At 46.2% G+C, this 26344-nt stretch overlaps 2 protein-coding genes across 4 annotated transcripts in view; one reads left to right on the top strand and one right to left on the bottom strand.

The window, feature by feature from the left end:
* DNAAF8 (dynein axonemal assembly factor 8) overlaps window positions 1-12884 on the bottom strand; it is a 151232-nt gene extending 138348 nt beyond the window's left edge. Inside the window, exons 1-5 of the mRNA XM_084641312.1 lie at window positions 12825-12884; window positions 10303-10504; window positions 7452-7565; window positions 5692-6213; window positions 99-201 (exon numbers count right to left, since the gene is read on the bottom strand). Coding sequence (XP_084497438.1) covers window positions 99-201; window positions 5692-6213; window positions 7452-7565; window positions 10303-10449 — 886 coding nt within the window. The 5' untranslated portion in view covers window positions 10450-10504; window positions 12825-12884. The remainder of the gene's footprint in view (window positions 1-98; window positions 202-5691; window positions 6214-7451; window positions 7566-10302; window positions 10505-12824) is intronic.
* Window positions 12885-13432: 548 nt separating this feature from the next.
* Window positions 13433-26344, top strand: part of ANKS3 (ankyrin repeat and sterile alpha motif domain containing 3) — a 28372-nt gene continuing 15460 nt past the window's right edge. The window contains exons 1-10 of one of the 3 annotated variants that reach the window (XM_084641143.1): window positions 13433-13743; window positions 15892-16067; window positions 16469-16667; window positions 16878-16999; window positions 19264-19345; window positions 20769-20904; window positions 21223-21384; window positions 22582-22707; window positions 23362-23477; window positions 25782-25958. In XM_084641143.1, the coding sequence (XP_084497269.1) occupies window positions 15895-16067; window positions 16469-16667; window positions 16878-16999; window positions 19264-19345; window positions 20769-20904; window positions 21223-21384; window positions 22582-22707; window positions 23362-23477; window positions 25782-25958 (1293 nt within the window). In that variant the 5' untranslated portion in view covers window positions 13433-13743; window positions 15892-15894. Of the gene's footprint in view, window positions 13807-15891; window positions 16068-16468; window positions 16668-16800; window positions 17000-19263; window positions 19346-20768; window positions 20905-21222; window positions 21385-22581; window positions 22708-23361; window positions 23478-25781; window positions 25959-26344 lie in introns of those variants that run through there. The other 2 variants (XM_084641142.1, XM_084641144.1) reach the window with 2 other exon arrangements.

Raw genomic sequence — 26344 nt, 5'->3', positions numbered from 1 at the left:
CATAGGCAAAAACAGAGGTCAGTTCTGGTGGGTCCTACTCGGAGCGGATTGTTTTTACGCAGTTACAGCTAGCTAATATTTTGGTTTTGTAATGTTACTATGATCCTTTGAAGGAAGAGCAGGCTCCTCTGAGCGAGTTCTAGGGTCTTTCTGCTCCTCCAGGTCCTTGAGAATCTTGTCTAGATCCCACTTCTCGATATCCTGAAAGAATAAAACCAATGGTAAGGGAAAATTCATCCCCAAGAGATTATTACAAAGGTAAAAATCACAAAGGCCTATACTCCATGGGATAAGTTCTCCTGAGTACCTTTACCATGCAGAAGTATCTGAATGCATGAACAGCATATGGACACCTGCCTTCATGAACTCCGCCAGTGTCATGTTGCTGTCATTCCCCAGCAGAAGAACCTGTACTCCACTGGAGACATGGGTCCTATAGGATGGACCTACAAAACTTGGCATGGCTATCTAGAAGAGGGGAGCTACTGCCTGGTGCCTCCCATTGTCTGCATTCAACTGCAATGACTGAGCAGATCTGATGTGACCAAGTGCAATCTAAGTGCTGAGAGAGCCTAGCTGGAGGGACTGATGCTCAACATGATAAGAGTGGAGGAACTTCCTGCCCTATCTGAAGAAGCTGCTGAGTCTGGGATGGATGCAGTAATATGGACTGAATCAGCACCTCCTCAGGGTCAGAAATACAAGACCCATCTCTCTAATATCCACCTGACATCCCACTCCGCTTACTGTGGTCACCCTCTCCCCCAACCTATAACTCAGTTCCAGCAGCTAAACACACGCTGGAGTCCCTTCCTAACAGCTGGTCCCTCCTTCCCTCTCATGCCAATCAGCAACACAGATTCAGCCCAAGTCTCAGTGAAATGTTAACACTGTGTTTCCTATCAGATAATGCATCCCACTCCCCACACCCACTTCTGCAGCGGGCTCCTCCTTTCAGGATCACTGACCCCTATAAAAATAAACGAGGAAAAATCATGAAGGCAGAGAGACAGTCAGGTGGATCATGCCCTCTTCTCTTCCAAGAGCAAGGATACAGAGCCTGATCCTGAGAGGTGCTGAGCACTTGTAACTTCCACTGATTTCAAAGGGAGCTGTGGATCCCCAGCAACTTTCAGGATGAGGTATGTAGCCCCCTTCCTTGGTTTTCTCCCTGTTCTACCTTACTTAAAGGCAGATGGGTTCCTGCCCTAGGAACACTATTTCTACAGCACAGCCAGCAGCAACCTGGATCTCAGAATTGGTTGTCCAATAAGTAAGTGGGATGGCCTCAAATTATTCATCACCATATATAATTAGCTATGTGCACTCTTCCCACAATTTAGGCTGGAGAGGAGCTAGCTACATGGAGAAGGAAGTTAGCAAAGCAGCAAGCCAAGCAGGCCACCATCCTCCTCTTCTACTTTTCAGTGAGGAGAGAGAGTTTTCAACTGCAACCTTAGCTCAAATGTGCTGGTCAACAAATGCACCCAGGAGTTGTAAGCAGAGATCTGCAGCTTGGCAAGCAAACACTAAAGCCCAAAGGTGCCTAAATACCTTTGAGGATCTGGGTCTAAATATTTACATACCCCTTCTTCAGACCAGGTTTGTGTTTTCTTGGGCTGCTAAACAGTAAGATGTTTCCCAGCATGCAAATAGCCATCCTGGGTCTGCGCTGGAATTCATGGGATATCAGTGGCTCACTAAAGTTCAACATTCACAGCTCTTTACTTTATATACTGAGGAGAAACATCGTCTGGTGGCTAAATATCAGGAAATGTCAGAATTTACCGATTCCTCTCAAAGCCTTCCTTGGGCTTAAAAATGCAAATACCAAAATACCCAACCTGCCCACAATGCTCGCTTTATTATATTACTAGTCATTTACAGACAGCTTTTCATATAGAAAGTGTCTGTCCTGACTGTGACTTAAGGCACAACATTAATTAAAAATATACCTGCTTAAAGTAAAGACACTAGGCTTGGATCCTTCATTACATTCTACATGGAGACACCACTGCATCCATCCTATTGATGTCAATGGGTGCCACTTGAGCATAATGAATAGCAGGATCTTGGCCTAAATTGTATTAAAAACTAAAATATAAAAGAAGCCAACAGCTGACTACTCCCTAATTATAAAACCAGGTCAGTATTTTGAAGACTCAACTTAGGTAACTATTTTTGAAAATTTAGGCCTTATACAGTTACTCATTTATGGCATAAGAACATAAGAACGGCCATTCTGATCAGACCAATGGTCCATCTAGCCCTGTATCCTGTCTTCCGACCGTGGCCAATGCCAGGTGCTTCAGAGGGAATGAACAGAACAGGCAATCACTGAGTGATCCATCCCCTGTTATCCAGTCCCAGCTTCTGACAATCAGAGGGCTAGGGACACCCAGAGCATGAGGTTATATACCTGACCATCTTGGCGAATAGCCATTGAAGGACCCATCCTTCATGAACTTATCTAATTCTGTTTTTAATTCTGTTATAGTTTTGGCCTTCACAACATCCCCTGATGATGAATTCCACAGGTTGACTGTGTGTTGTATGAAGTACTGTACTTCCTTTGCTTGTTTTAAACCTGCTGTCTATTAATTTCATTGGGTGACCCCTGGTTCTTGCGTTATGTAAAGGGATAAATTACACTTCCTTATTTACTTTCTCTACACCATTCATGATTTTACAGACCACTATCATACATCGTTTTAGACGTCTCTTTTCCAAGCTGAAAAGTCCCAGTCTTTTTAATCTCTCCTCATATGGAAGCTGTTTCTTATCCCCAATCATTTTTATTGCCCTTCTCTGTACCTTTTCTAATTCTAATACATCTTTTTTTAGATGGGCTGACCAGAACTGCATGCAGTATTCAATGTGTGGGCATACCATGGATTTATATAGTGACATTAGGATATTTTCTGTCATTTTATCGACCCTTTCCTAATAGTTCCTGACATACTGTTAGCTTTTTTGACAGCCTGCAATTGAGTAGATGTTTTCAGAGAACTATCCACAATGACGCCAAGATCTCTTTCTTGAGTGGTAACAACTAATTTAAATCTTATTTTGTATGAGTAACAGGATCAGGCACTTAACACGAAAGAACTTGCAGATTGATTTTTCTCCCCCACTGAAACATATTTTCAAATGTCATTTTTTAGTAAAAACATACCTGTCCAGCCCATAAAATAATAGCATCAGGACAATGACTATTTAAAAATATTGATGACATTTTGAAAAGGAAGTTGGCTGTCACTTACATTGTAACTGCATAGCAATTACACCACGCACACACTAATTAGCTTCATTCTAATATTGTAAGTTGCAGCTAAAAGTCTGATTAAGGACAAAAGTCTGATGATGGCTACAAACTGAAACCTGTGTCAGTGACATGAAACTAGTCATGGCTCAGCAGCTCCTCCTGAGATTTCTTGGTCTGGAAAGAGTGAGGAGCATCTCTCAAGAGGGAGTGACAGACAGACAATGGAGGTTATTATAATGAGAACTGTGTTAGATCTCAGCACTGATACAGTTTTATCAAAGGATCTCAGTGAAAGCTCTGAATTTACATGTTCGCTGTAATTATGGTGTCATTGGCAACCAGCTTCTTTTTAAATGATATTAAAATAATATATTTAAATAATAATAATAATATTTAATAATATTTAAATAATATATTAATATAATAATATATTTAAATAAATATAAACACTGATGTATCATGTACATAATTATATTGTCAGGTCCACTCCCGCACATCCTTATCACATGAGCAAAGACTATTATAGGGTGTCCGATAAGGCCCGGCAGCAAAGGAGTTAAGGGTTTGCAGGATTTGACTGATAATAAAAGAGATGACTTGTGAAAGTCAGTCTATGAGATATGCCTCTTTAAGTGAGTTACTATGGCCCCAAACCAAAGCACAGATTTAATTTTAAGCATGAGTAGTTCCATTGACTTCAATGGGGCTTCTCATGCTTAAAGTGAGGCATGAGTTTAACTACCTTCAGGAGCTGGGGATTAAATAGGGGCCAGTTTTCAAAACCAGGTTGTAAACAGGTCACCTCCTGCACACCCCCTTGTGGCCAGGGATGGCCCTGCATCAGCCCCTGCCTCACTTTTCCCCTCAAGGGCCCTCTTCAATAACTCACAGATTCTTTTGCCCTTCTTAGGGTCTCATGTATTAAATTAACAAATACTCAAAAGAGAAGTTTTCCAGTCCATCTGTTTACCCCTCTTATCAGGTCACTCCCAGGCCTTTCATACCTGTAGTCTCACATTTCTCTGGTGGAGCCTATTTGCTCAGTACTTGCAACCTCTGTACTCCACTCAACTTCCCCAGCCCCAAGCTTCCTGCTGCTGTTTACAGAGGAATCAGTTGATCTCTGCTCAGGTGCGCCTCCTTAGGAACTAGGGTTGGCTGACCAAGGCTTCTACCCCTTAATGCACAAACCACCCTATTACACACATGCATAAGTTGTGTATACAAGGGCCTGATTCTGCTCTTTTACACCAAGGTAAAATCCACTGAGCCTGACTCTTTCACTTATGCTGGTGCAAATCAAAAGTAACTCTACTGACGTCAACGGGTTGTACTTGTGTAAAATGGATACTGAAAGGACAATCAGGCCCATTGACTTGAACAGAGATACTCCCGATATCCACTAGTAGGGCTAAGATCAGAATTAGGCCCAAAAATGCTTGGACAAAGTCTACACAGGGAATTGCTGGCTCAAGCTAGGCAGCTCAGTGCACAAAAAGGCAAGTGCGTGTATACTATGCATATGTAGTTACGGTTATGTTTTGAGAGCGCAGCTTCAATACTGATTTTTGTAAATTTGTCCTGTAAAGTTTGTGGCATGTTGAAGAATCTGTACTTTGACCCCACTGAAGGCTCTGAACAGAAATCCAAAGGTTCTCATGGTAGTCAGCCACGAGGCAATGTATTTTAATTTATTAAATAAAGAACTGTTAATTTTCTATTTTAGCACACAGGTTGCTATCTCATGAGTGCTACACTGACCCTGGGGAGCTGGTAGACCAGAAGAGCAGCAGCCAAGGGTAGGAGACTGGATCATGTCTCCTAGTCTGATTTCTCTCACAGTCACCAAACAAGAAGTTTCTGTTCCACTGATGTTAAAATTTCTCTCAGACAATCATATTTCAGCTGCAATTCCATGACAGCAGCAAGTCACCGACCCCACCAATTAAGCTTCAAAAACTGGTACCCCAGTAAAAGAAATGGGGAAGTTCTCAACACTGTTGATGTTACTGTCTGGCCATGACAAATATACCTCTCGTTACAATGTCAGAACTCTCTGCAACCAGACGGCTAGAAAGATCACCACGCATTGCATCCACATCAGAGATTCTGTGCCCTGTGTCCTTGAACATGGACACTCCCTGTTCTGATCAATGAGATTAACTTCCAACATGGCTTACTTGTACCTTTAAGGCAGGGCCTGCTTTTTTTGTTCCAAGTTTGTACAGCACCTAGTACAATGGGGCCCTGGCTGTGACTGGGGCTCCTAGGTGCTACTGCAATATAAATTCATAATGACATGGTGTGTGCAGAATTGGATATTCATATTCTCTTATTGTCAATGAACATTCTGCACCTAATGCATTATCCATCATGCTAGATACCTAAGCAATCACTGAAGAAAACTACCCCTTTGCCCCACCTACCTGCAATGAAAAGAGCATCAGCCCTCGAGGGTGTTCAGCTGAAGTGGCTCCTTGCTCATTTTCTGCTTTAGTGATTCTTTCTAGATTGTCACTGATAGTCTCCAATGGTGATTTTGTTTTTAGTTCTGAATTGCCTCCATCTCCAGACGGTGCCTCTAAGGTCACCTTAGAGAGTATTTTTGTTTCTATCATCTTTCGTCTCTCTTCACTGTTGTTTGCATTTACAAAATATGGCCCTTTCATAGACAGTACTTTATTAGTCCAAAAGTCTTTTGTTTCCCTGTCTTTTCCATTGCCCAGTTCTTTCCCTCTGAGAGTTTGATCTGTAGGATCTGCAAGGACTGCTCTCTGTTGGCTTGAAGTTTCTTCAGGCAGGTTAGGAAAAGCATATGTCTGATCTCTTACCAATGATACATTTTCTCTTCCCACAGCTTGGGTAACATCCATTTCTTTCTGAAGATCTGAACTTTCTAGGTCTCCATTCCAAGTCTCTCTGGAGTGTTCCACAGATTCTGATATTTGCTATAGATACAGAAAATGCCCCACAGAAGAGACAATCATTCCCCTCACCAAAGCAATAAAGAGACATACAATAAACCAAGTAGAACTGATTGGCTGATGGAGGTTCAAATTGAGTGGGCATCTAATAACTGCCTGGGTCAGGTCTCATCTCTGAGATTTGTTACAAAGCAGAATGAGATTCATTTTGTAAAAACAGTAACTGTAGGAAGTGCTGGATGCACCTGAAACCCCTTTAGCCCAGTGCCTTGTTATTCTGTGTTATTGCTTACATACAGATCCCAGCTCAATAGGAAAGCACAAGAAGCTGGTGTCCTGAGGCCAAAATACTGGAGCTGGCCTGCTCCCCAGCTAGCTTTCTGTAATCAGTGAGTTTCATCACTCCAGGTGCAATGTAATCCCTTTATCTATGAATGGTTCTATGCCCAGTTTTTAACGTCATACAATTACTTCTTGATATACCCACCCTAACTACTTCATCTCTAGTTTCTGTATATGGAGTATGGTAATTGGAGACATTTCACACAGTGAAAGGCTTGCAAGTTAACCTGCTGCATAGCCTACTTTTAATGCTTGGATGATGTATGGCTTCACAGATCATCCTATGGGTAGGAGCTGGTCAGTGGCTGAGGGACAATTATCTATTGTAGAAAGGTTCATAGACTCAGTGTTCTACAGTGTTTTCCCTAACAAATCAGTGTCTCCTGCAATGCATACATCATAATTCCTGACAAGTACGTACTGCCTGCATCTCCACCTGTCAGCTACTACTGCAAGACAGCCAGCATCATCTCCATCATAGAGCAGGAGCTCATTCAAAACCAGGCTCATTTGATTTTGGGGACACTGAAGGGCTCCTTGGGAGAGAGCGTGACCAGGCCAGCGAGGGGAAGAAAGAGGGCCAGAGCCTTTGGGAGGGAGAATGAGGATCCACACTATAAGCCTCTAAAGAAAGGACCCACCCTCCCGACAGACGGTGGGCAGAGAGTAAGGGGATAACAAGAGGAAGTGCAAGAAGGTGGGACTAAGAGAAAAGGGCCCAGATCCCAAGAATAGAGAGACAAAGTGAGCCTACAAAAATAGATGAGGAATAGAGAGAGAAAGAGAGACGCAGACCCAAGATGAGAAAAAGGGCCCAGGTACTTATATCACACAGTGCGACCTAAAAATCTACTGTAATATTAAGTAGCTGCACTGCCGACAACCACAGAATATATGGCTGCAGTAGTACAGTCAATAACCTGCATGTCTGTGTCTCCTGGAGAAAGATCTGTCAGTTCTTCCGACAAGTCAGGAATCAGATTGGGTAGATCTCGCTGGAAGATGAACAGCTCCCCATCTTCATCACAATCAGACTGCCATACAAAACAAAGAAATGAAAGGAAGGGCCAGCACATTTATACAGATGTTTCATGAGGGCATAAGTCATTTCTTTATCTCACAGTTAGCTATGGTGTTGAGGGATATCCTGCTGAGTCATATCAGTGGAGTGTCAACTACTCTACATCCAAAGAGTCTGAGATAAACTCTCTCTTTGGTGACTTAGCACATTAACGGGCTTCAATAACAAGAGCTAGATAAAATATTGGGTATGAACCCATGTCTAGTGAGATTAATGGCAAAAGTCCCATTCATATCAATGGGGACAAAAATAGGTAAGTATTCCAAAGCTTGAGAGGTACTGGGTTATCTGCAAATCCCAGTGACTGCAATGTCCAGTGCAATATCTAGAATGTACAAGTAGAAACCATACTTTACACCAAATGGAAGAATCAACACCCCCACATCAGGCAGACAGGCTCCAGCTTTCACTTTGCCTTTTATACCGCAAGGCATATCATCTCCAGTAACTCTTTGGGCTGGCAAATCCTGACTCCCTGGTGAGATTATTTTTCCTCCCCCTGCACTGCACAAGTTTGCTCTAGTCTTAATGAAATGCACATTAGGGGTGGCCAAAGTGCCCCCATTGATTGTATAACACAACCTGCCACTGCCCTCTTCAATACTAGAGCATACCACATCGAGATTACAGGTCTCAGGTGCAGCAGTATCTCTTGTTCTGAGCAGACACGGCTCAGATCAAGATGGAGCATTGCAAGCTGTGACATAGAGTCTCGGTAGGCTGCAGTTTTGTATTAAATATGAGGGGTACTGCAATCAGCTCTACTTTATGTAAATTAAGGACCATGGTCAAGCTACAGATAACATTTCAGTAGGATGCTTGCTCCAGATGCGTAGAAACAAAGAATGTTTTTGTATGAAAGAGACCTTGGACTGACTTACTATGAAATTAATATATGACACCATGGTACAAAAAGATCTTTTCAGTCATACTGTTATTAGTTATTTGTTTCAATAGCACCTGGAAGCCCTGACTGAGATCAGGGCCCAAGTAAGAGGCAGTCCCTGCTCTAACGAACATACAGTCTAACTAGACGTGATAGACAAAGGGTGGGATGGGAAACAGACATAGAGAAAGAAAGTAATTTACCCAAGATCACACAGCTTTTCAGAGGCAGAACCAGGAACAAAAACCAGGTCATCTGGGTCCCAGTCCAGTACCCTATCTCCTAGACCACATTACCTCTTATGAGCATGATTAATGCCCACGTTGAAAGTTCCCTCATCTGTGCTACTCACAAGATGATCTCTGTATCACTAAGCCACACCCTAAATCTGAAGAAATAGTTTCCTTTGATGGTAAAATTAAGCTTCCTTTGAAGTTAAATAGGTTTGAAAACTATTATTACTTGTGTGTTCTCTGAAAATAGAGGTCTTACCTGGGCAGAATCACCAATACTTAAGCCAGGTCCCCATGGTCAAGGGATCACATCACAAAAGCCACTACAGTTCCTCCTTGCTGGTACTGTGCTGATCCAGGCCAGCTGCAGCCTTAAAGCAGATTCTCCTAATTGGCCCCTTTGTACTTAATCCTTTTACTTGCTAGGCTGGGAGAGGTGAACAAGCAATGTTCCTTCCCCTGTTGGAGTCTTCTGTTATGAGAGGGGAGGCAGCCTATATGCTACCTTCCTCCCAGTTAGCTGGGAGAGAGGGGATCCTTGCCCCATCCTGCACTACAAGTCTTCTGACCCCAGGCCCTTAAAGAAACAGTATGGTTCTTGGCAAGCATTAATTATTCTCCCAGGACCAACTTCTTCTCTGCCAACTGTTCCTGCCCTTCCCAAGCATCCACTCAGAAAGTCCCAGAAACATTAAGGGACACACCATGGAACAGGGGTAGATCCACAAAAGGATTTAGCTTCCTAACATTCATTGATTTCAATGAATGGTAGGAGCCAAAATACCTTTGAGGATCGGGGCCCTAGTCCCTATTACCCTTAAAGTAGACAGTCACCCTCTTAGAAGTACAAAAGACATGCTTGGAAAATAATAATGCCATATAGCTCTTATGCAGCACTTTTAATCTGTCAGTCTCAGTGTGCTTTACACAAAGGATGGTAAGTATCATTATCCCCACTTTACAGATGGGGAAACTGAGGTGCACTGGGTAGGGTGGGATGACTCTTCCACAGTCACACAGCGAGTCAGTGGCAGAGCAGCAAAGAGAACCCAGATCTTCTCTCTGCCAAGGATCATATTTCCATGATCTTCAGCCACAGAGAGGCATGTTCGGAGTCTTTCTGCCAGGCTCTAACAGTGCTACAATTAATACCCCAGCAGAATGAAGTAGAACAACAAAAGAAATTCCATTTAAATGTGGTTATTTGCGTATTTCATGGTGTGCTTTTTGTTAGGCAGATGAACAACACAGGAGGCCTCATGCTGCGAGATGCCAGTGCCGCTGACTTCAATGAGAGTTGAGGATGCTCAGCACATTGTAGACTCAGGCCTGAGTTCAGTAGTGTTTGAGATGATGAAAACACAAGGGGGAGAATGGGCGCAGCAGTCTGACAATTACAGAACTCCTGGACTAACACCCACTACAGCACTGCTCCCAGCAGATGAGCGGTCCATTGAGAGTAGCGCTGGCTACTCAGGAGCTCCTCACTAATGAGGTGATCCTCAGCTGCTGCCATTCAGAGAGCCCTTTGTGGAACATAGTGAGGAAGGATGCTGGACAGCAATGCTTACCGTAGAGGTGTCAGACTCCAGAGATGGGATTTGGTCTTTCACTGCAGAGAGGATGGCCCCCCAGTGTAAGGTTCTGTTACCCTGGAAAGGGGTTGTAAGATCCTCAGATGGATCCTCTTTTTCCTGGCTTTGTCCTTCTGATGCCATTTGAAACAGCTCCCATATAACCAACTCACAGGCAAAATGGCTTCAGCATATGCCACTAAAGAAAACAGAGGTAGCGTCAGCACAGGGTAGGAATGGATCCCATGTGCATTAGCCTCAACTTAATTCTTGGGAGTCCTATCATTCTGATTGTTATACAGTCAGCAATACCCCAGCATTGGACATGATCTACAGTATAGTGGATTATATGGAGACTGTCTTTCTACCTGAGTCCCATGAGGCTGACATCTTTGTGCCCCTGGCATAATTTAGAACAGCCTCACAGCTGTTCTAAATTGTGCTGGCTTCTAATAGCACCCTCACACGTACCTCAGTTCACCCCTTACACTGGGAGAGGGGCAGAAACGGGTGATGTGAAGTTGGTACTGCCAGCTCTATGCCAGTCAAAGGTTCCCCCATACCAAGGGAATGCTTTAAGTATATTTTGGGTTGCGAGAATAGCACAAAGGGGATACAAAGATCTGCCCTTTGGATTTTGACTTCTCAACATTTTTATGGAGAGTGGGTTCTTTCTTGGCTTCTTCCTACAGTCCATTAAGAAGGGGTATTTCACAAGGGGCAGTGGAGGCTGCCTCCTTGCTCACTGGATAATTAATACTATTTGGGAACCTTTTTGTTTTCAATTTGTGATACAATCATATGATTTCCACAGGAATTGAAAATGGGAGTAAATCTGTTCTACCTGGTAATTGAGGTTGGGAGGCTGCTATTGTATGGAACTCAGTCACTGATTTAATTATGCTTATGATTATATTATCCTTCTTAAATCATTTGTATTGCCACGGGTTGACAGAGTGTTTTAAATACAGAGCAAGGTTCATTCTCTGCCCAGGGAGCTTACAATTTAAGATACACAAGGCGAATAACATGCCTGTGAATGCTTTGCACATCATCCATCTAATATGTCTCCTTTATCCATATCAGACAGTGTTGAGTTTGCATTGCATCTGATGCCTGACATGGGGCTGGATTTATGTGGTGAGATTAGCACAGGAATGACGTCACCTCTAGAGAATGAATGGGAGCTGCTGAGTGCAAGATTATTCCCACGGGGCTGGGATGAGTTGTTACCGGGGTTACTCCCCCATATAGAGTTCCCCGTATGAAACCCAAGATTTCTGTCATAGGTGGAGATAGTAACAGGAAACATAGGAATAGCCTGACTGGACCAGACCCACTGTCCATGTAGTCCACTGGCCAGCAACAGATGCTTCAGTGGAAGGTGCAACCACCCTTGTATTAGGTAGAAGTGAGAATCGACCGTTCATTTTAGGTTATTCCCCTACTAATCCCTAATAGCTAGAAATTGCCTTAAAACCTGAATTATGACATTTAACATCTCTTCCAAAATTTGTTAGCATTATGACAATTCTGGATATTCTTGCTACCCATATAAATAATCCCTAGCTTTTATCTAGTGCTTTTCAACAGTCTATCTCAAAGCACTTCACAAAGGGGGGTCAGCATCATTATCCCCCTTCTATGGTTGAGGAAACTGAGGCACAGAGCAGTGAAGTGACCATGTTCACCCAGCAGGCCAGTGGCAGAGCACCAGGGTTCCCTCTCTCCATTACACCACACTTCCTCTGTCCAATCCATATGAACAATCTTTTGTTAATCTTACTAAAATGTTGACCTCAGTGACATTCTGTGACAGAGTTCCATGGATTAATTATGGGTTGTGTGAAAAAGTATTTCCTTATATCAGTTTTGAATTTGCCACCTTGTAATTCCATTGTGTCCACTTGTATTAAGAGACTGGGAAAACAGAAGGTTCTGCTCTACCTTCTTGATACCATTCATTATTTTATAGGCTTTTATCATGTCCCCTCTTATTAGTCTCCTTTCTAAAGTAACTATCCCAGTCTTTTCAATCTTTCTCATATGAGACTTTCCATTACCCTAATCACTTTCATCACCCTTCTGTGAACTTCTTGTAATGTTGCAATATCCCTTTTGAGATGCAGTTATCAGTACTGCACACAGTATACTGCCACAACACTGATTGATAACGATGGCATTATAATATTCTCTATTATTCTCCAGCCCATTCTTTATGCCACCTAACATCTTGCTCGCTTTTTTGAAGGCAGCTGCACACTGGGCAGAGATTTGCATTGAGCTGTTCACAGTAACGCTCAGGCCCCTTTCCAGAACGGACACCCTTAATGTAGTACCCTGCCTCGGTGCAGGAATAGTTTAAATGTTCCTTTCCGACGTGCGCCACTTTGCATTTATTGACCCTGACTTCCATCTGCCCTGGTGGCGCCCTAGCCTGGGAGGCACCCTCCGGAGTCTGCCTGGGTCCGGAGGAAGCTAAACAACTTGGCGTGAGCCGCAGTTTTTGCTCCCCGCACCTTCCCCGGCTCATTCCTGACTGGGCTGAACAGCGGGTCCGCGAACACGCCCCGGGCCCGTTCTGATCTGGGACAACACGCGGCCTCTCCCCGCAGGCTGGCGGCCGCGGCCGCGGCCCCTCTGCCCTGGCCCCAGGCCGCTCCACAGGCTAACCGCCGCCTCGGCCCCAACCGCTTCGAGCGGCCGCCGGGCTCCGCCCCAGCCCGGCCCCCGGCCGCTCCCTGGCTCCACCCCCGCGCGTCCTCCCGTCCCCATGGTAACCAGGCCAACCACCGCCAGCAGCGCCCCTGCCCGCGGCCCGGCTCCCCAGCTCCGCCCCGCTCCCAGCCCCGCTGTCCGCCCCGCGGCCTCACCACACAGCGGAACGCAGCCCCCAGCCCGCGGCAGCGCGAACCCTCCTCCACCCGCCCCACTCACAACACACCTCAGAGTCCCCTCGACGCTCCCCGCCCGCTTGCCCCGCCCCCAGCCCCGCCCCACCGCCGAGGTCCTGACAGAATAAATTCGACATCACAAATACAAAACAAAAAAACAACGAGGAGTCCGGTGGCACTTTAAATACTAACAGATTTACTTGGGCATAAGCTTTCGAGGGTAAAAAACCCACTTCTTCAGATACATGAAGACTGTTATCGTATCCTTTTCCCTGCCAGGATCTCCCTCAACTTCCTCTTTCTCGTATCTCATTGGCTAATTTGAGCCCCGCCTCATGCGATTCTCATCCTCTATTGGCTGGTTAGCAGGATTGAGGGGTGGGTCGCACAAGTTGCCGCGAGGTATTGTGGAGTTTGTAGTTTCGCCACGATTGGTCACAGGGAAGGAGGCGCAGGAGCTGCGCTCCCGGCGATCTCGGCGTGCGCGAGAGGCTTCCGGGAGTGGCGCGGAGCAAGGTCCCCGGCCCGGGCAGAGTGCGGCGAGGTGACGGGCGGGAGGCTGAGACGGGACGAGCCGGTGCCCAGGCTGAGGGGGCCGCTCCCTGCGGTGGGTTCAGTGCTGGGCCGGCTCCAGCCGCCCGGTGCCAGGCAGCCGCGCTGTGGCCGGCCGGCTCCAGGCGCTCGGTGTCCCGGGATGAGGCAGCTGCTGGCTTGCTGTGTCCGGTCTGGCAGCTGGTGGGCTGCAGGGCTTTGGGGGAGGTACCCACAGGCCAGAGCAGGCCTGGTGGCGTGACGGGGCCCACCTCCTCTCCCCACCCCAGGAGCACGGTGCACGGATGCTGCTGTGCGCCCGCAGGAACTGACCACGTGTGTTTGAGGGGCAGGCTGTGCCCAGGATGGTTTTGCCTCGAAGGCTCCTTACATGTGTAATCTCTCGGGGATGGCTATATTGCCTTTGGAGCTCAGCAGCAAGGCTGCACAGAAGCTCCCCGACTGGCTCATGATGGGGCAGTCGTGGCCCACAACCTCAGTGTGGAGGGAGATCTCTGTGTGGCATTATTTTTGAGAGGAGGGTTTGTTCTGATTTAATCATCATGTAGGACCCAATGTAAAAGTTCGTTTCCAGATTTAATATTTAGGCTCTTTGTTCTGTTCTTTATGTAAAATGTTCATAATCAATGTACAAAATAATCTGATTTAGGTGCCTAAAGCAATAGATGATTACACTAGATTCTTCTTCAGGGGTGAATCCTATTGAATGACCAGGTGTTCCATTTAGGAACAGAGGCTTTTTATATTTTTTTAAAAGGAGATTTAAAATGACAAACTGAATAACAGTATTGATTGCATTTGGTTTTTAGTGCCAAGCACCTCATGTGGTTTGGTTTAGGCAGCTGCTTGAGCACTTGAATAACTTTACACACACAAATTCTCATTTGCTTCCTTGGGACTATAGCTGTCGAAGGTATTTATCTACCACTGTCGTAGTACCTGAGCACATCCTCATCTTTAATATAGTTATCCTTACAACTCCCTCCCACTGTGATATAGGGCAGTGCTATTCTCTCCATTTGACTGATGGAGAACTGAGTTACAGGAAGACTTAAGTGACTTGACCAAGATCACACAGGAAGTCTGTGGTGGAGCAGGAAGTTGAACCTCTGTCTCCCAAGTCCCAGGCTGGTGCTCTAATCAGTGGACCGTTGTTCCTCCTTATAGACTGCTGTGTGTTTACCGCATCAGAAGCGAAGAGCCTTGAGTAGTCCCGTTCTCTTCAGTGAGACTACTGTGGTATTATTTGTTCTTCCTAATGTCCACCCTAAACTGCCCTTGCTGTCATTTAAACCCATCGCTTCTTTTCCTATCCTCAGAGGAAAGGAGAATAGTGTTTTGGTTTTTTCCCCCCTTGTCTTTATAAAACCTTTTATGTACTTGAAAACTGTTATCAAGTCCCCATCAGTCTTCTCTTCTCCACACTAAATAAACCAAATGTTTTCAATCTTTCTTCATGTTTTCTAGCCCTTTAATCATTTTTGTTGCTCTTCTCTGGATTTTCTCCAGTTTGTGCACACCTTTCCTGAAATATGGTGCCCAGAACTGGACACAATACTCCAGTTGAGGCGGAGCAGAGTGCAAGAATTACTTATTGTGTTTTGTTTACAACACTTCTGCTAATACATCCCAGAAGGATGTTTGTTTTTCCAACAGTGTTACACCGTTAACGCATATTTTGCTTGTGATCCACTATGACCCCCAGATCCCTTTCTGCAGTACTCCTTGCTAGGCAGTCATTTCCCATTTTGTATGTGTGCAACCGATTGTTCCTTCCTAAGTGGAGTACTTATTGAATTTCATCCTGCTGACAACCTTAAAATCAGTTTAAAAGATGATTTCTAGTATTATTGGCTTTGCTGTTTGTAGAGTAGATAGACCAAAAGTTGTAGAACAACAGTAAAGGGCTGTCATGGAGGATCTGCAGCAACCACTTGCCTTTTCACAGGAGAGCTTTGTTGACCAAGGAAGGGCGGAGGAGGGGTTCCATTGATGGGTCGGAATTCAGCATGACATATCTCTGAGAAGATCCCACCTTTGAAGCTGAGGATGCCTCAGCTCCAGAGCTGAGTGGTCACACCACAGTACTGTAAGATCCTGAAATCGGAACTGAAAGTTCTGTTTTGCTTTGGCTCCACAGGTCATGATGTCAGAGCTGAGTGATGAAGCCAGCGAATCGGAGCTCCTGAACCGCAGCCTGTCTATGTGGCATGGGGTAGGCCAGATGATCTGTCGAGAAGAGCTGGATGTTCCACTGGACCTGCACACAGCGTCCTCCATTGGCCAGTATGAGGTGGTGCAGGAGTGTATTCAGTGGTAAGGAATGAGCAGCGCATGACCAACACAGCTTTGTTGTTACTTATGCTGGTTTTATTTTTAAATGACAGCAGAACAGGATCAATCTGCACTAGAACAATGACCCTTTGCCAGTGAACTTCAGTGGTATCAGATCATTTGCTCATTGTCAAGTAACTTGTGGGCCATGTCTGGGATGGGGAAATTCACCCCCTGAAATTCCTGCTGATTCAGCTGAACTGGAGTTCAGTCTAATGGGGAACCACAGTGTAGACAAGGCTCCAGTGCCAGACTTGTTTTTAACACTGTTTTTATTTTAACTACAATGGTAATAAAGATGATTTTGACTATAGGAGTCTGTGCTGCAGCTGTGACCAGCTTTAGTACTGGTTCAGCTGATTTCTTTTTTACTTTTTTTTTAGTGGGGAACTGGATTTAAATAAGAGAAACTCTGGTGGCTGGACCCCGCTGATGTACGCCTCCTACATTGGGCATGATACCATTGTGCATCTGCTGCTGGAGGCGGGAGTGAATGTGAATGTCCCGACACCAGAAGGGCAGACCCCACTCATGCTGGCCTCCAGTTGTGGCAATGAGAGTGTTGCCTACTTCCTCCTCCAGGTGGGTGTTCCGGAATGGCTAGGAAAAGCTGCTATTGCAAAATTGAAATGCCTCCGGCAGTTCTGACAGAAAACTGTAAGCTCAATGCGCTCCTGTAAATTAAGCTTCCTGACAGGGATTCAAACTTTCTTAGAATCACAGCTCAGAGGGCAGTGGCTAACAGACCCAGGAGAGATGCTGCAGTAAAGAACGTTCTCTGTTCTCTTGAAGCAAGGCGCAGAGCTGGAGATGAAGGACATTCATGGCTGGACTGCCCTCTTCCACTGCACCAGTGCTGGACACCAGCAGATGGTCAAATTCTTACTGGACAATGGGGCGAACGCTAACTGCAAGTAAGAGAAAAATACCTGGTATTTCTTTTTTGTCTCAAGGATTTCCACATGATTTCAAATGCAAAAGGAGCACATTAGCATAAGAACTGCTCAGAGCATAAAGGAAGAAAATACATTCTGTCCCCTCCTTTTTCCTTGCAGTTTAAGGAAATAAGATGTAATCCACTATCCCTGTGGGCCTTGGAGTTAATGTAGTGATCATAGTGCCATCTAAACTGGGGAGTGGAGTCTCCTCACAATGCCACATTTAAACCAACGTCACCTGAAATGAGGTTCTGTTTTGGCGGATCTCTGTGAAAGTGCATTACAGTTGCTCTCTGCTGCTGACCCTGTATAAACTAGTCAGTGCTCATGCATGGTTGCTTACACATTGGCTGGCTTCCCATGCCCATGTTTCTAAGAACCTGCCATTGGTAGCATGCACATCAAACAACCTGGTATGTGTTGGTTGTGCTGTTTCTATTTCGTTAATGTCTAATGATACTGATTTCCAGAACTGAAAGCCCCAGATACTTATTGATGGAAGTCAGTGGAGCTCTGAAGTCAGTGGAGGTAAACAAGTTTATACCTGCCAAGGATCTAGCCCTGAAACTCCACTGGCACTCTTGCTATTTGAAGCAGAATAGCTGACTCTCCTTCCCTAGTTACGGTGGCTCTGCAGGACCCAGAGTAGTAAAATCTTTCTGGTCATAACCCTGTTTCCTTCATTTTTTCCATGGAAAGAAATGCTTGTTATGTAAATGCATAAAATATTTATTTCAACAACTATCTATGTTCTTAAATTTCTGGCCTATTTGCAACATCATCAGTGGCTAAATTACATGATACACAAAGAGCCGTGTCACAGGAAAAAAAATCCTTCCAGGCCCTTGTATAACATAGCACTAGCTGTCTATTGGCTTTGGACAGCCTATAGCAGGGGTGGGTAAACTTTTTGGCTCAAGGGCCACATCTGGGTGGGGAAATTGCGAGCAGGGCAGGGGGTTGGGGTGCGGGAGGGAGTGTGGAGTGTGGGAGGGGGTGCGGTGTGCAGGAAGGAGCTCAGGGCAAGGGGTTGGGGCAGAGGAGGGGTATGGGGTGTATGAGGGGGTTCAGGGCAGGGGGCTGGGGTGCAGGGTGCGGCAGGGGGGTCAGGGTAGAGAGTTAGGGTGCAGGAGGAGTTCGGGCTCTGGCCTGGCACTGCTTACCTGGAGCAGCTCCGGGGTGGCAGCAGAGCGCACCAGGGTCAGGGCAGGAGCCTGCCCTGGCCTCGGCCCTGCGATGCTCCCAGAAGCAGCCGACAACATGTCCCTGCGGCTCCTGGAGGAGGTGGGGGAGCAGAGAGTCCGTGTACTGTTCTTGCCTGTGGGTACCTCCCCCAAAGTTCCCACTGGGTGCGGTTCCCCGTTCCTGGCCAGTGGGAGCTTCAGGAGAGGTACCCACAGACAAGAGCAGTGCGCAGAGCCCTCTGGCCTCCCTCCACCAGGGGCTGCAGGGACGTTGGGCTGGCCGCTTCTGGGAGTGGCAAAGTGTCACAGGGTGGCAATCCTGCGGCTTGGGTCCAAAGCCCCGAGGGACCGAATCCAGCCCCCGGGCCATAGTTTGCCCACCCCTGGCTTATAGGGTAGGACATTAGTGTTCAGTTGAACATAGCTCATCTTCCTCAGAGTTCTGAACAACTTCTTTTGCATACCAAGGATTAAGTGTAGCTTGAAGTTTATCCCCAGAAAACAAACACAGTTCAGAATTCATGTATGTAGAAAATGCATATTAAATACAACCAAAGCAGAGAATGTGGTGTGCAAGACAGAAACGGGGATGTGTCTGACAGGATTTGACCCTGCGTGTACTGGAATTGCCTTTCCTGCTAACTACATGGGTGAAAGAGTGGTGGGGCTTGACCAGGTTTCAGCTGGGGGTGCCCTGGTGGGACATGCTATTATGTTGGCCCCATCCTGCCTGGGATAGAGGGATTAAAATGACATTTTAGTGGATGTGCCTTCTTGAGTAATACATGGCTTCATTAGCTAAGTACTCTTTATTATTTTTTTTTTTTTTAAGTAATGAATTCAATTTAATTTTGTGCTGGTTAAAGGGGCCAATTTGACAAGCCCTGAAAACTGAAATCTTTTGTGAAGACTTGGCAAGCTGGGGGGTAGGTTCTGCTTCAGCTGGTGAGATTTTCTCTTTGGTTCTTTTTCTGTGTGTGACCAGCAAACCATATTATATCTTTAATTTCACCTGTCCTGAATCCAATCTACATGAGCTTTTTCTCTCTCATCCAGGGAGCCTGTATATGGATATACACCTCTGATGGAAGCAGCTGCTTCTGGACATGAGATAATTGTCCAGTATCTTCTCAATCATGTAAGTGTCTGCCCAATTCTAAATAAATCCTAGAATCTTCAGGGTCCAGACTTATAGTCAGGAGAACACAGGATGTGACAGATCAGGCCTTCCAAAAGGTTATATTTCCAGGCTGTTGCTCTCCATTACAAATCCCCTCTGGTGGTAGGTCACAACCTCATTTTGTTGTTTTGGGGGGTTGAATGCCTATACATCTGTTTAATAAAGCAGAGAGATCCCAAATCCAAACTGATTTCCCCTAACAGCCCCTGTATGTTTACAGCATAGAATCTCTGGTCTTTCCTTAGGTGTAATTAGATTTTTCCAAAGGGGATGAAAGGCTCCTTTTTTCTCTCCTTTTTAATACATATTTTGTTGCTAAAGAAACCAAAAATAACTTCCAAATTCCCACAGCCTATTTCTGACTCACTATGTGCCTCACCCTTTCTCTTGTGGTATAATCTATTAAAACACTAGCCCATTTCCAGGGCAAAATTTCCATCTCTTCTTTCTAGAGGTGGTCTCTGTTGCTTTTTCTCCTTGCAATAGGTGTTGCATTGGACACATCCAACAAATGTAGCCAAATGTGGTCAGCGTTGTTGGTTCCTTCTGGACACCGCACTGCTGCAGGAGTTTTAGCTCACTGTAGCTTTTAGCAAAACATCTTTTTTACCTGAGATTGTCTAGGAGTTGGAGCCCCAGCCCAGGGGATTGTGACCAGGCCATGATGACTTACACTACATATGCTCCAGGCTGGATTGTTGCCCTTGCGCTCTCCTGTCAGCATAGCGCATCTTCACCAGACATGCTATAGTGGCGCAGCTGTGGTGATGTAGTGCTGTAGTGTAAACTTGTCCCTGTAATGATCTAGACACTCTGGGTAAGTCAGACTCTGGAGGCTATTGAAACAGCCCTTGTTTTGAGTCTTTTTGACTCAGACAAAGCATGTCCGTTAAATATCTGATCCACCCCTAGGAGATCCTATCTAGTGCTTGTAGGCATGTGTCTAGCAGGCATCTTTCACCTCCGTGCTAATGTCTGAATATTCAGTCCTTTTGGCTTCTAACCACAGTCAGCCCCTTTAGAAAATTTAAATGTAATTTGCATCGTGACTTTGTTCAGAAAGATGAGGCAATGAAGAAATAATCAGCAGCAGATCACGCAAGATTCTGATGGTGATGCAGAAAAGAGAGATATTGGGCTATTGTGATGATAGAGAGAGAGAGCGCGCAGACAGCGAATCATTAGGTGCAGTAGCATTGAGAAGAGATTCAGGGAATTTATCCATGGATCTCAAGGAGCCTTACGCTTCCTGATAGTTTAAAAAGGCAGACAAGAAGAGAGGGATCTTGATGGAATATGAAAGTTCTTTGGTTCCCTTGAATTGTGTGTGTGGTGTCCATTCAGAACACCTATGCCAGAAGTATGCATTGCCTTCCCACAGGGCGTGAAGGTGGATGTGAGAGAGAACACGGGAGCCACGGCACGGACTCTGGCCATGAAGTATGGACACATGAAAATCGTGGGGCTGATGGACCTACATGCAACCCCTGTGCCCAAAGTCTTCTGCAGGGGCCCAGGTAACTGAGACACCTCCTCATATGTGCACGTTAAGGGAAGGTGTTTGGGGAAGAGGCTGTTGCTGTTTTATAGAGCAGTGATACTTCAGGTGTCTGCTGGAAATCCCTCTCCTTTAAACAGCAGTGGAGTCCTGGATTGTAGCCCTTGTTGATGCGAGGGGTGCCTTGCAATAAGCTTCTGCTCCAGTCAACCATTGCTTGCTCACCCTTTGCTTTGTTTCACTGTTTTTTTCCACTGCTTTTAAAGGGCCAGTAGCAAATCAAGGATGTAAGTAGCTGGAGGTACTGTGCAGCTAATGGTCTGTGCTTGGACCACAGGAAAATACTGTGAAGATCTGAGCTCCTCGGATGAATCGTGCTCCGCCCCCCAGAGACAGAGACCAGTCCGTAAGACCAAGGGCCCCAGTATCCACGAGGGGCCCCAGGCTTTGGCTAAGATAACAGCTGTCGGAATTGCAGGAAAGAAGCAGTCTCGCTGTGGTGAGCGTGGGTCGGGGAATCTAACCATGAGGCTCCTTCGTGATCTCAGGGGTGCCACAGTGCTGCTTTGCTGTTACTGCAGCGCCAGCAGTTCCCTGCTCCTTTAGATTGGGCCTTCCTGCATGGCTCCTACAACTGCCAACACTAAGCAAACACCCATCTTTACAGGGGCTGAAAGCCAGCTCTAAAAACCATCTCCCAGCTGATCCATGAGGGGGATGACTTTTTACTTACCAGCTGAGAATGTCCTTCAGCATCATCTCAATCTCTGCTTGCGGTCTGACTCTTGAGATTGGCCCCTCTACCCTTTCCAAGATAGACTCAAGAGTCACAGAGCCATTCACAAACCTGCAGGTGTGTCGGGGGGCGGGGAGGATTCAAGGCAGGCCAAACAGCAGGAATGATTAAACTAATCTCCCAGCATCAGGGCCAGGTGAGCTGTAACTGCCTGAGGAACCGGAAACACTTCCTGCTGCAGTGGAAATTGGTGAGGTTGGCCATGTGACAGGCCGGGAGAAACGTCAGCCGGGTTTAAACATTAACTCCTTGATGAAGGTGATGGGCTTACCTAAATATAGGGCGGGCATGAGCTTTGCCCTTTGTTGGATGCATGGCGAGAAGTGGTGATGTTCAGTGATTCTAGCCAGCTACCTGGTTATCTTGGATGGCCAGGAATATTGATTTGTATTGAAGAAAAAATACCAACCCTCAGATTCCCTTGAGCTTGAACTGACCTTATTTTAACGTTGTTCGGGCTAGTGAGGAAACATGCTTTGGTGTAGCCTGATACTACTACTGGGAGGTGACTGTATTAAAATGCTCAAATCACCAGCTGCAGAACTTCACAGGGTGCTGACGGTGTGCTGACCAAAAACTCGGGGAAGGGAGGAAATACTCCAAGCTCAGTAAGCCGGAGGTGCATCTGCTGCAAGGCTGGTTATGTGCGATCCTCTTAGATACAGGCATCTGGCTAGAGCATGGTCAGTGATCAGCGCTAATCTTGTATACAAAGGGAGCTATTAGGCTTTCACGTTCCTGGTAATGTTGTTAGTCATTCAAAGGGGAATGGAAGCCGGTTATTTTAAAATGTGATTTCTTCCCCTGATTGTCTTCAGATCCCTGGACACTTGCTGGCAGCTGCTGCTCCGCATGCTGCAACCTGTCTGGTAACTTGCATTCTCATCTCTTTGCACACAGAGCAGGTCCCTCTGCAGGGCTACGTTACGTTCAGTGATGATGGTAGCTTTGAAGGGGAGGATCTCCGGTTCCGGGACGTCACCTCTCCAATCAACGAGCAAGACGTGGAAAGTAGCAGCAGCAGGGGTAAGGCATGGTCTCAGAGGAGTGTCTAGCTTCCAGTCTGAGTGACCTGGGGTTGAGAACTGCCTCAGAGCTTGCATATTTTCTTTCTCACTCACCACCCCTTAGGTCTGAAGAGCTTCTAGGAAGTCATCTTGTCCGAGATTCAAGCAAGAAAGGGGGCAACCCATCAGTGCACAGGCATCCTTTGTTGGAGTGGCATAAATTCTGTCCTGCCATCCCAGGGGAGAGTGAAGTGCCATGATGGAAGGAGGAGAGAGGGGTAGAAAGAAAATGAGTGCCGTCCATCTGCACTGGCCTTATGTCACGAGCATTGGGAGACCTCTCCTGGGTGCTTAGGGACAAGAACACAGACTTAGCTGGTAACCCCATGCCCTAAAACGTGCATCTGTTACCCATTACTGCAGTCAGTGATACTAAATGGCTATAAATCTGTCCATCAATGTATTGCACTGAAACTACTTTACACCCACTGGCAGTGGTATGGGGAAGGACGGGTGCCCTCATTCCAGACATGATACTCTCCACTCACTCCTCAGAGTAACCTCCTAATCTGAGCAGCTGTTGCACACAGACTCAGGCTGGATGTCTCCGTGAGGTGAGAAGATCAAGGAGAAGAAGCAGGAACTCATTGTTTTCCTTTCTGCTCCCCTTCAGAAGAAAATGCTTTCTTCACCAACAACTTGGACACCATTAGGAGCAGCAGCAGCAGCAGCGAGTGTCTGCCCAAAGCCCTGGGGGTCAGCAGTGAGGGCTCCCTGGAGAGCAATGAGGTGGGGCTTTTGTCTCTTCTTTGTCACTGCTGTTGGTGGAATACGGGAACTCACAAATACGCCAGCCACTTGCCATAACTTTACATCAGCTGTGAGACTGTAGGATCTAGGGACAGGAGGGGAGAACCTCCAAGGGTAGAACAAAAGCTGTAAACTCCTTTTGAATGTGTTAAGGCAGTGGCTCTCAACCAGAGGTAGGTGTACCCCGGGGTATGCAGAGATCTTCCAGGGGGTACATAGATTCTAGATATTTGCCTAGTTTTACAACAGGCTACATAAAAAGCACCAACGAAGTCAGTACAAACTAAAATTTCATACAGACAATGACTTGTTTATACTGGTCTATATACACTGAAATATAAGTATAATTATATTCCAATCACTTTATTTTACAATTATATGGTAAAAATGAGAAAGTAAGACTTTTTTCAGTAATAGTGTGCTGTGACAGTTGTGTATTTTTATTGATTTTGTAAGCAAGTAGTTTTTAAGTGAGGTGAAACTTGAGGGTACACAAGACAAATCAGACTCCTGAAAGGGGTACAGTAGTCTGGAAAGTTGTATCATTTGACATTGATCCAAGTAGCTGAGCACCCTCCCTGCAGAGTGGTTTCCTGATGGGTAGATCAGTAACTCTCCAATCACAGCACTTTCCCTTGTCCTAGGCATTCACTGCCCTCCCCACCAGAGAAGGCTCAGACCATGTGACCATTTGATTCAGGAGCTTTCTTGGAGCCTCTTACAAACAGCAGGGCAGTGAATACAAACAGTAAATTCTTGTCCTGAGATAAACCCTTTCCACGATCATTTAGCCCCAGGGCAGTATAAATAGCCACTTTGTGATTGACAGCATCCTGACAGGTGCCAGTGGGCTGCCTTGTTTTCTGAAGCAGACTCCCTTCCCTGCACTATGCTGTGCTCTACCTGGTGATGTCTGTGCCCTTCCCTGGTGAGCACTAATTTTCACCATGTTTTTAAAGTCCATTCTTTTCCCAATCCCTGAGCCCTTGCTCTGTCCCTAACCCACTTCTAGAAGGGAAGTCTCCCATACCCTAGCATTTGATAACTGTTGAAGGAATTTGGCCAGATGACTGGATCAGGTCACTTGGATTTGTGGAAGTAGAATTGCACCACTGCTTCTAAGGTGGTCTTGGCTTCTACAGGTTGGAGTATGGGGAGGAAGTCTGGACTTGGAATCTATGTAAGTTACTCAGTGGTTCGAGTAACCACTTGCATTCGTAGACCAGGTTCTGGGTTTGGTGTAGATGTGCTGGATGGGTATGACATTGTTGGGCACTAGGAGGGCTCCCTGGTTCTCTGAGCTGCTGCTCACAGGAATAACCGCACCCCATCCTTCTGCTAGTCAGAGGGCTCAATGTTTCTCTGGGCTTGAAAGAATGCAACAGGTGATGGCTGCTTTGTGGTGCTGGCACTCCAAGGATTAGCTCCAAAGCAAGGCCTCTCTATCATAGTGCAGCGTTCTGGAGATCCATCGAAGAGAACACTGCCCCGGACTCCAGCCTGGTCATTTGGCTTTCTCAGATAAGGAAGCAATGCTGCCCCCACCCTCCACCCCCATTTCCCCCTAGTGGGCTTTGATGCCTAACCTCTGAAGCTCGTTCTAATACTCTTAAAAATGGAGAGGCTGCTTTTACAGTGAAACTCCTGCTCGGGCATTGCTGTTGCTCTAATGGAACATTCCTGATGGCTCCAGACTCCAGTGCTTCTAACCTTGGCTCCTTAAACTTTCTTCCCAGCTCAGTGTAATTATTAGCGCAGGTGGTGGTAGCACCTAGGAGCCCGCTTATGACCCTGGACCCCCATGGTGCTAGGTGCTGTACGAACACAGAACAAAGACAGGCTCTGCCCCAAGGAGCTTACAGTCCAGATAAGGATTTTGATCCTGCCTGACACAGTTCCATCCTACCTAAAACCCTCGGCATGATGGATTGGGGAATCGTCTCCTTCGCTTGTCTCCCTGAGACTAGAGTCCCTGCAAGTTGCTCTGTGCTCAGGACTTCACCCTGGAAGTTCTCTTTAACAAGCGATTTGCTTAGTCTTTATCACCCACACTTCTGGGCCTCTGCTCCATTTAGGAAACAGTCTCCTGTTGGGAAATGTGGCTAAGACAGAGTATTCTGTTCCTACCCCAGGCCCTACAGTGAGCTTGCCCAGACTCAGAGCCTGGGACTGAAGTAGCTGAGAGCTTCCCCATGTTCCACACCCATGCAGTTCCCTGTAGTGATTCTGGTGACTCAGCAAGTTGACCCTGTGCCATTAAACAGGCCCCTTCTGTCTCTCCAGGACTCTGACCATGCGAAACAGCTCTCTAGTCGGAAACAGGCTAAAAGCTACGTGAAGATCAAGACCCGGTACAGCAACAGTGACAGCCAGTGGTCTCAGAGTCCGGGCAAAGCTGGGGTGTCTAGTCAGCACTGTATACTCCCTAACCGAGAAGCCACCACCTACACAGGACCCCAGGTAAGAGCTGCAAAGGAGAACAGAAAACTCACCTCTGTGATGGGGTGAGAATGTGTGTCAGTACAAAGCTATTGGAGATCCCTCGAAGAGAACGCTGCCCCAGGACTCCAGCATGGTCATTTGGCTTTCTCAGATAAGGAAGCAATGCTGCCTCTCCCACCCCGAGTGGACTTTGATGCTGAACCTCTGCAGCTCATTCTAATACTCTTTTTTTTTTTTAAATGGAGAGGCTGCTTTTGCAGTGAAACTCCTGCTTGGGCATCACTATTGCTGTGATGGAGCATTCCTGATCCCTGCACCCCAGTGCTTCTAACCTTGGCTCCTTAAGCTGCCCTCCCAGCCCAGTGTAATTACCAGAGCAGGTACGACCTCTGTGACTTCTGCAG

Source organism: Lepidochelys olivacea (assembly GCF_965140295.1).
Source record: "Lepidochelys olivacea isolate rLepOli2 genome assembly, chromosome: 10".
NCBI lineage: Eukaryota > Metazoa > Chordata > Testudines > Cheloniidae > Lepidochelys > Lepidochelys olivacea.
The sequence above is the reverse complement of the archived record's forward strand: the minus strand, read 5'-3'. Positions and strand labels throughout refer to the sequence as shown.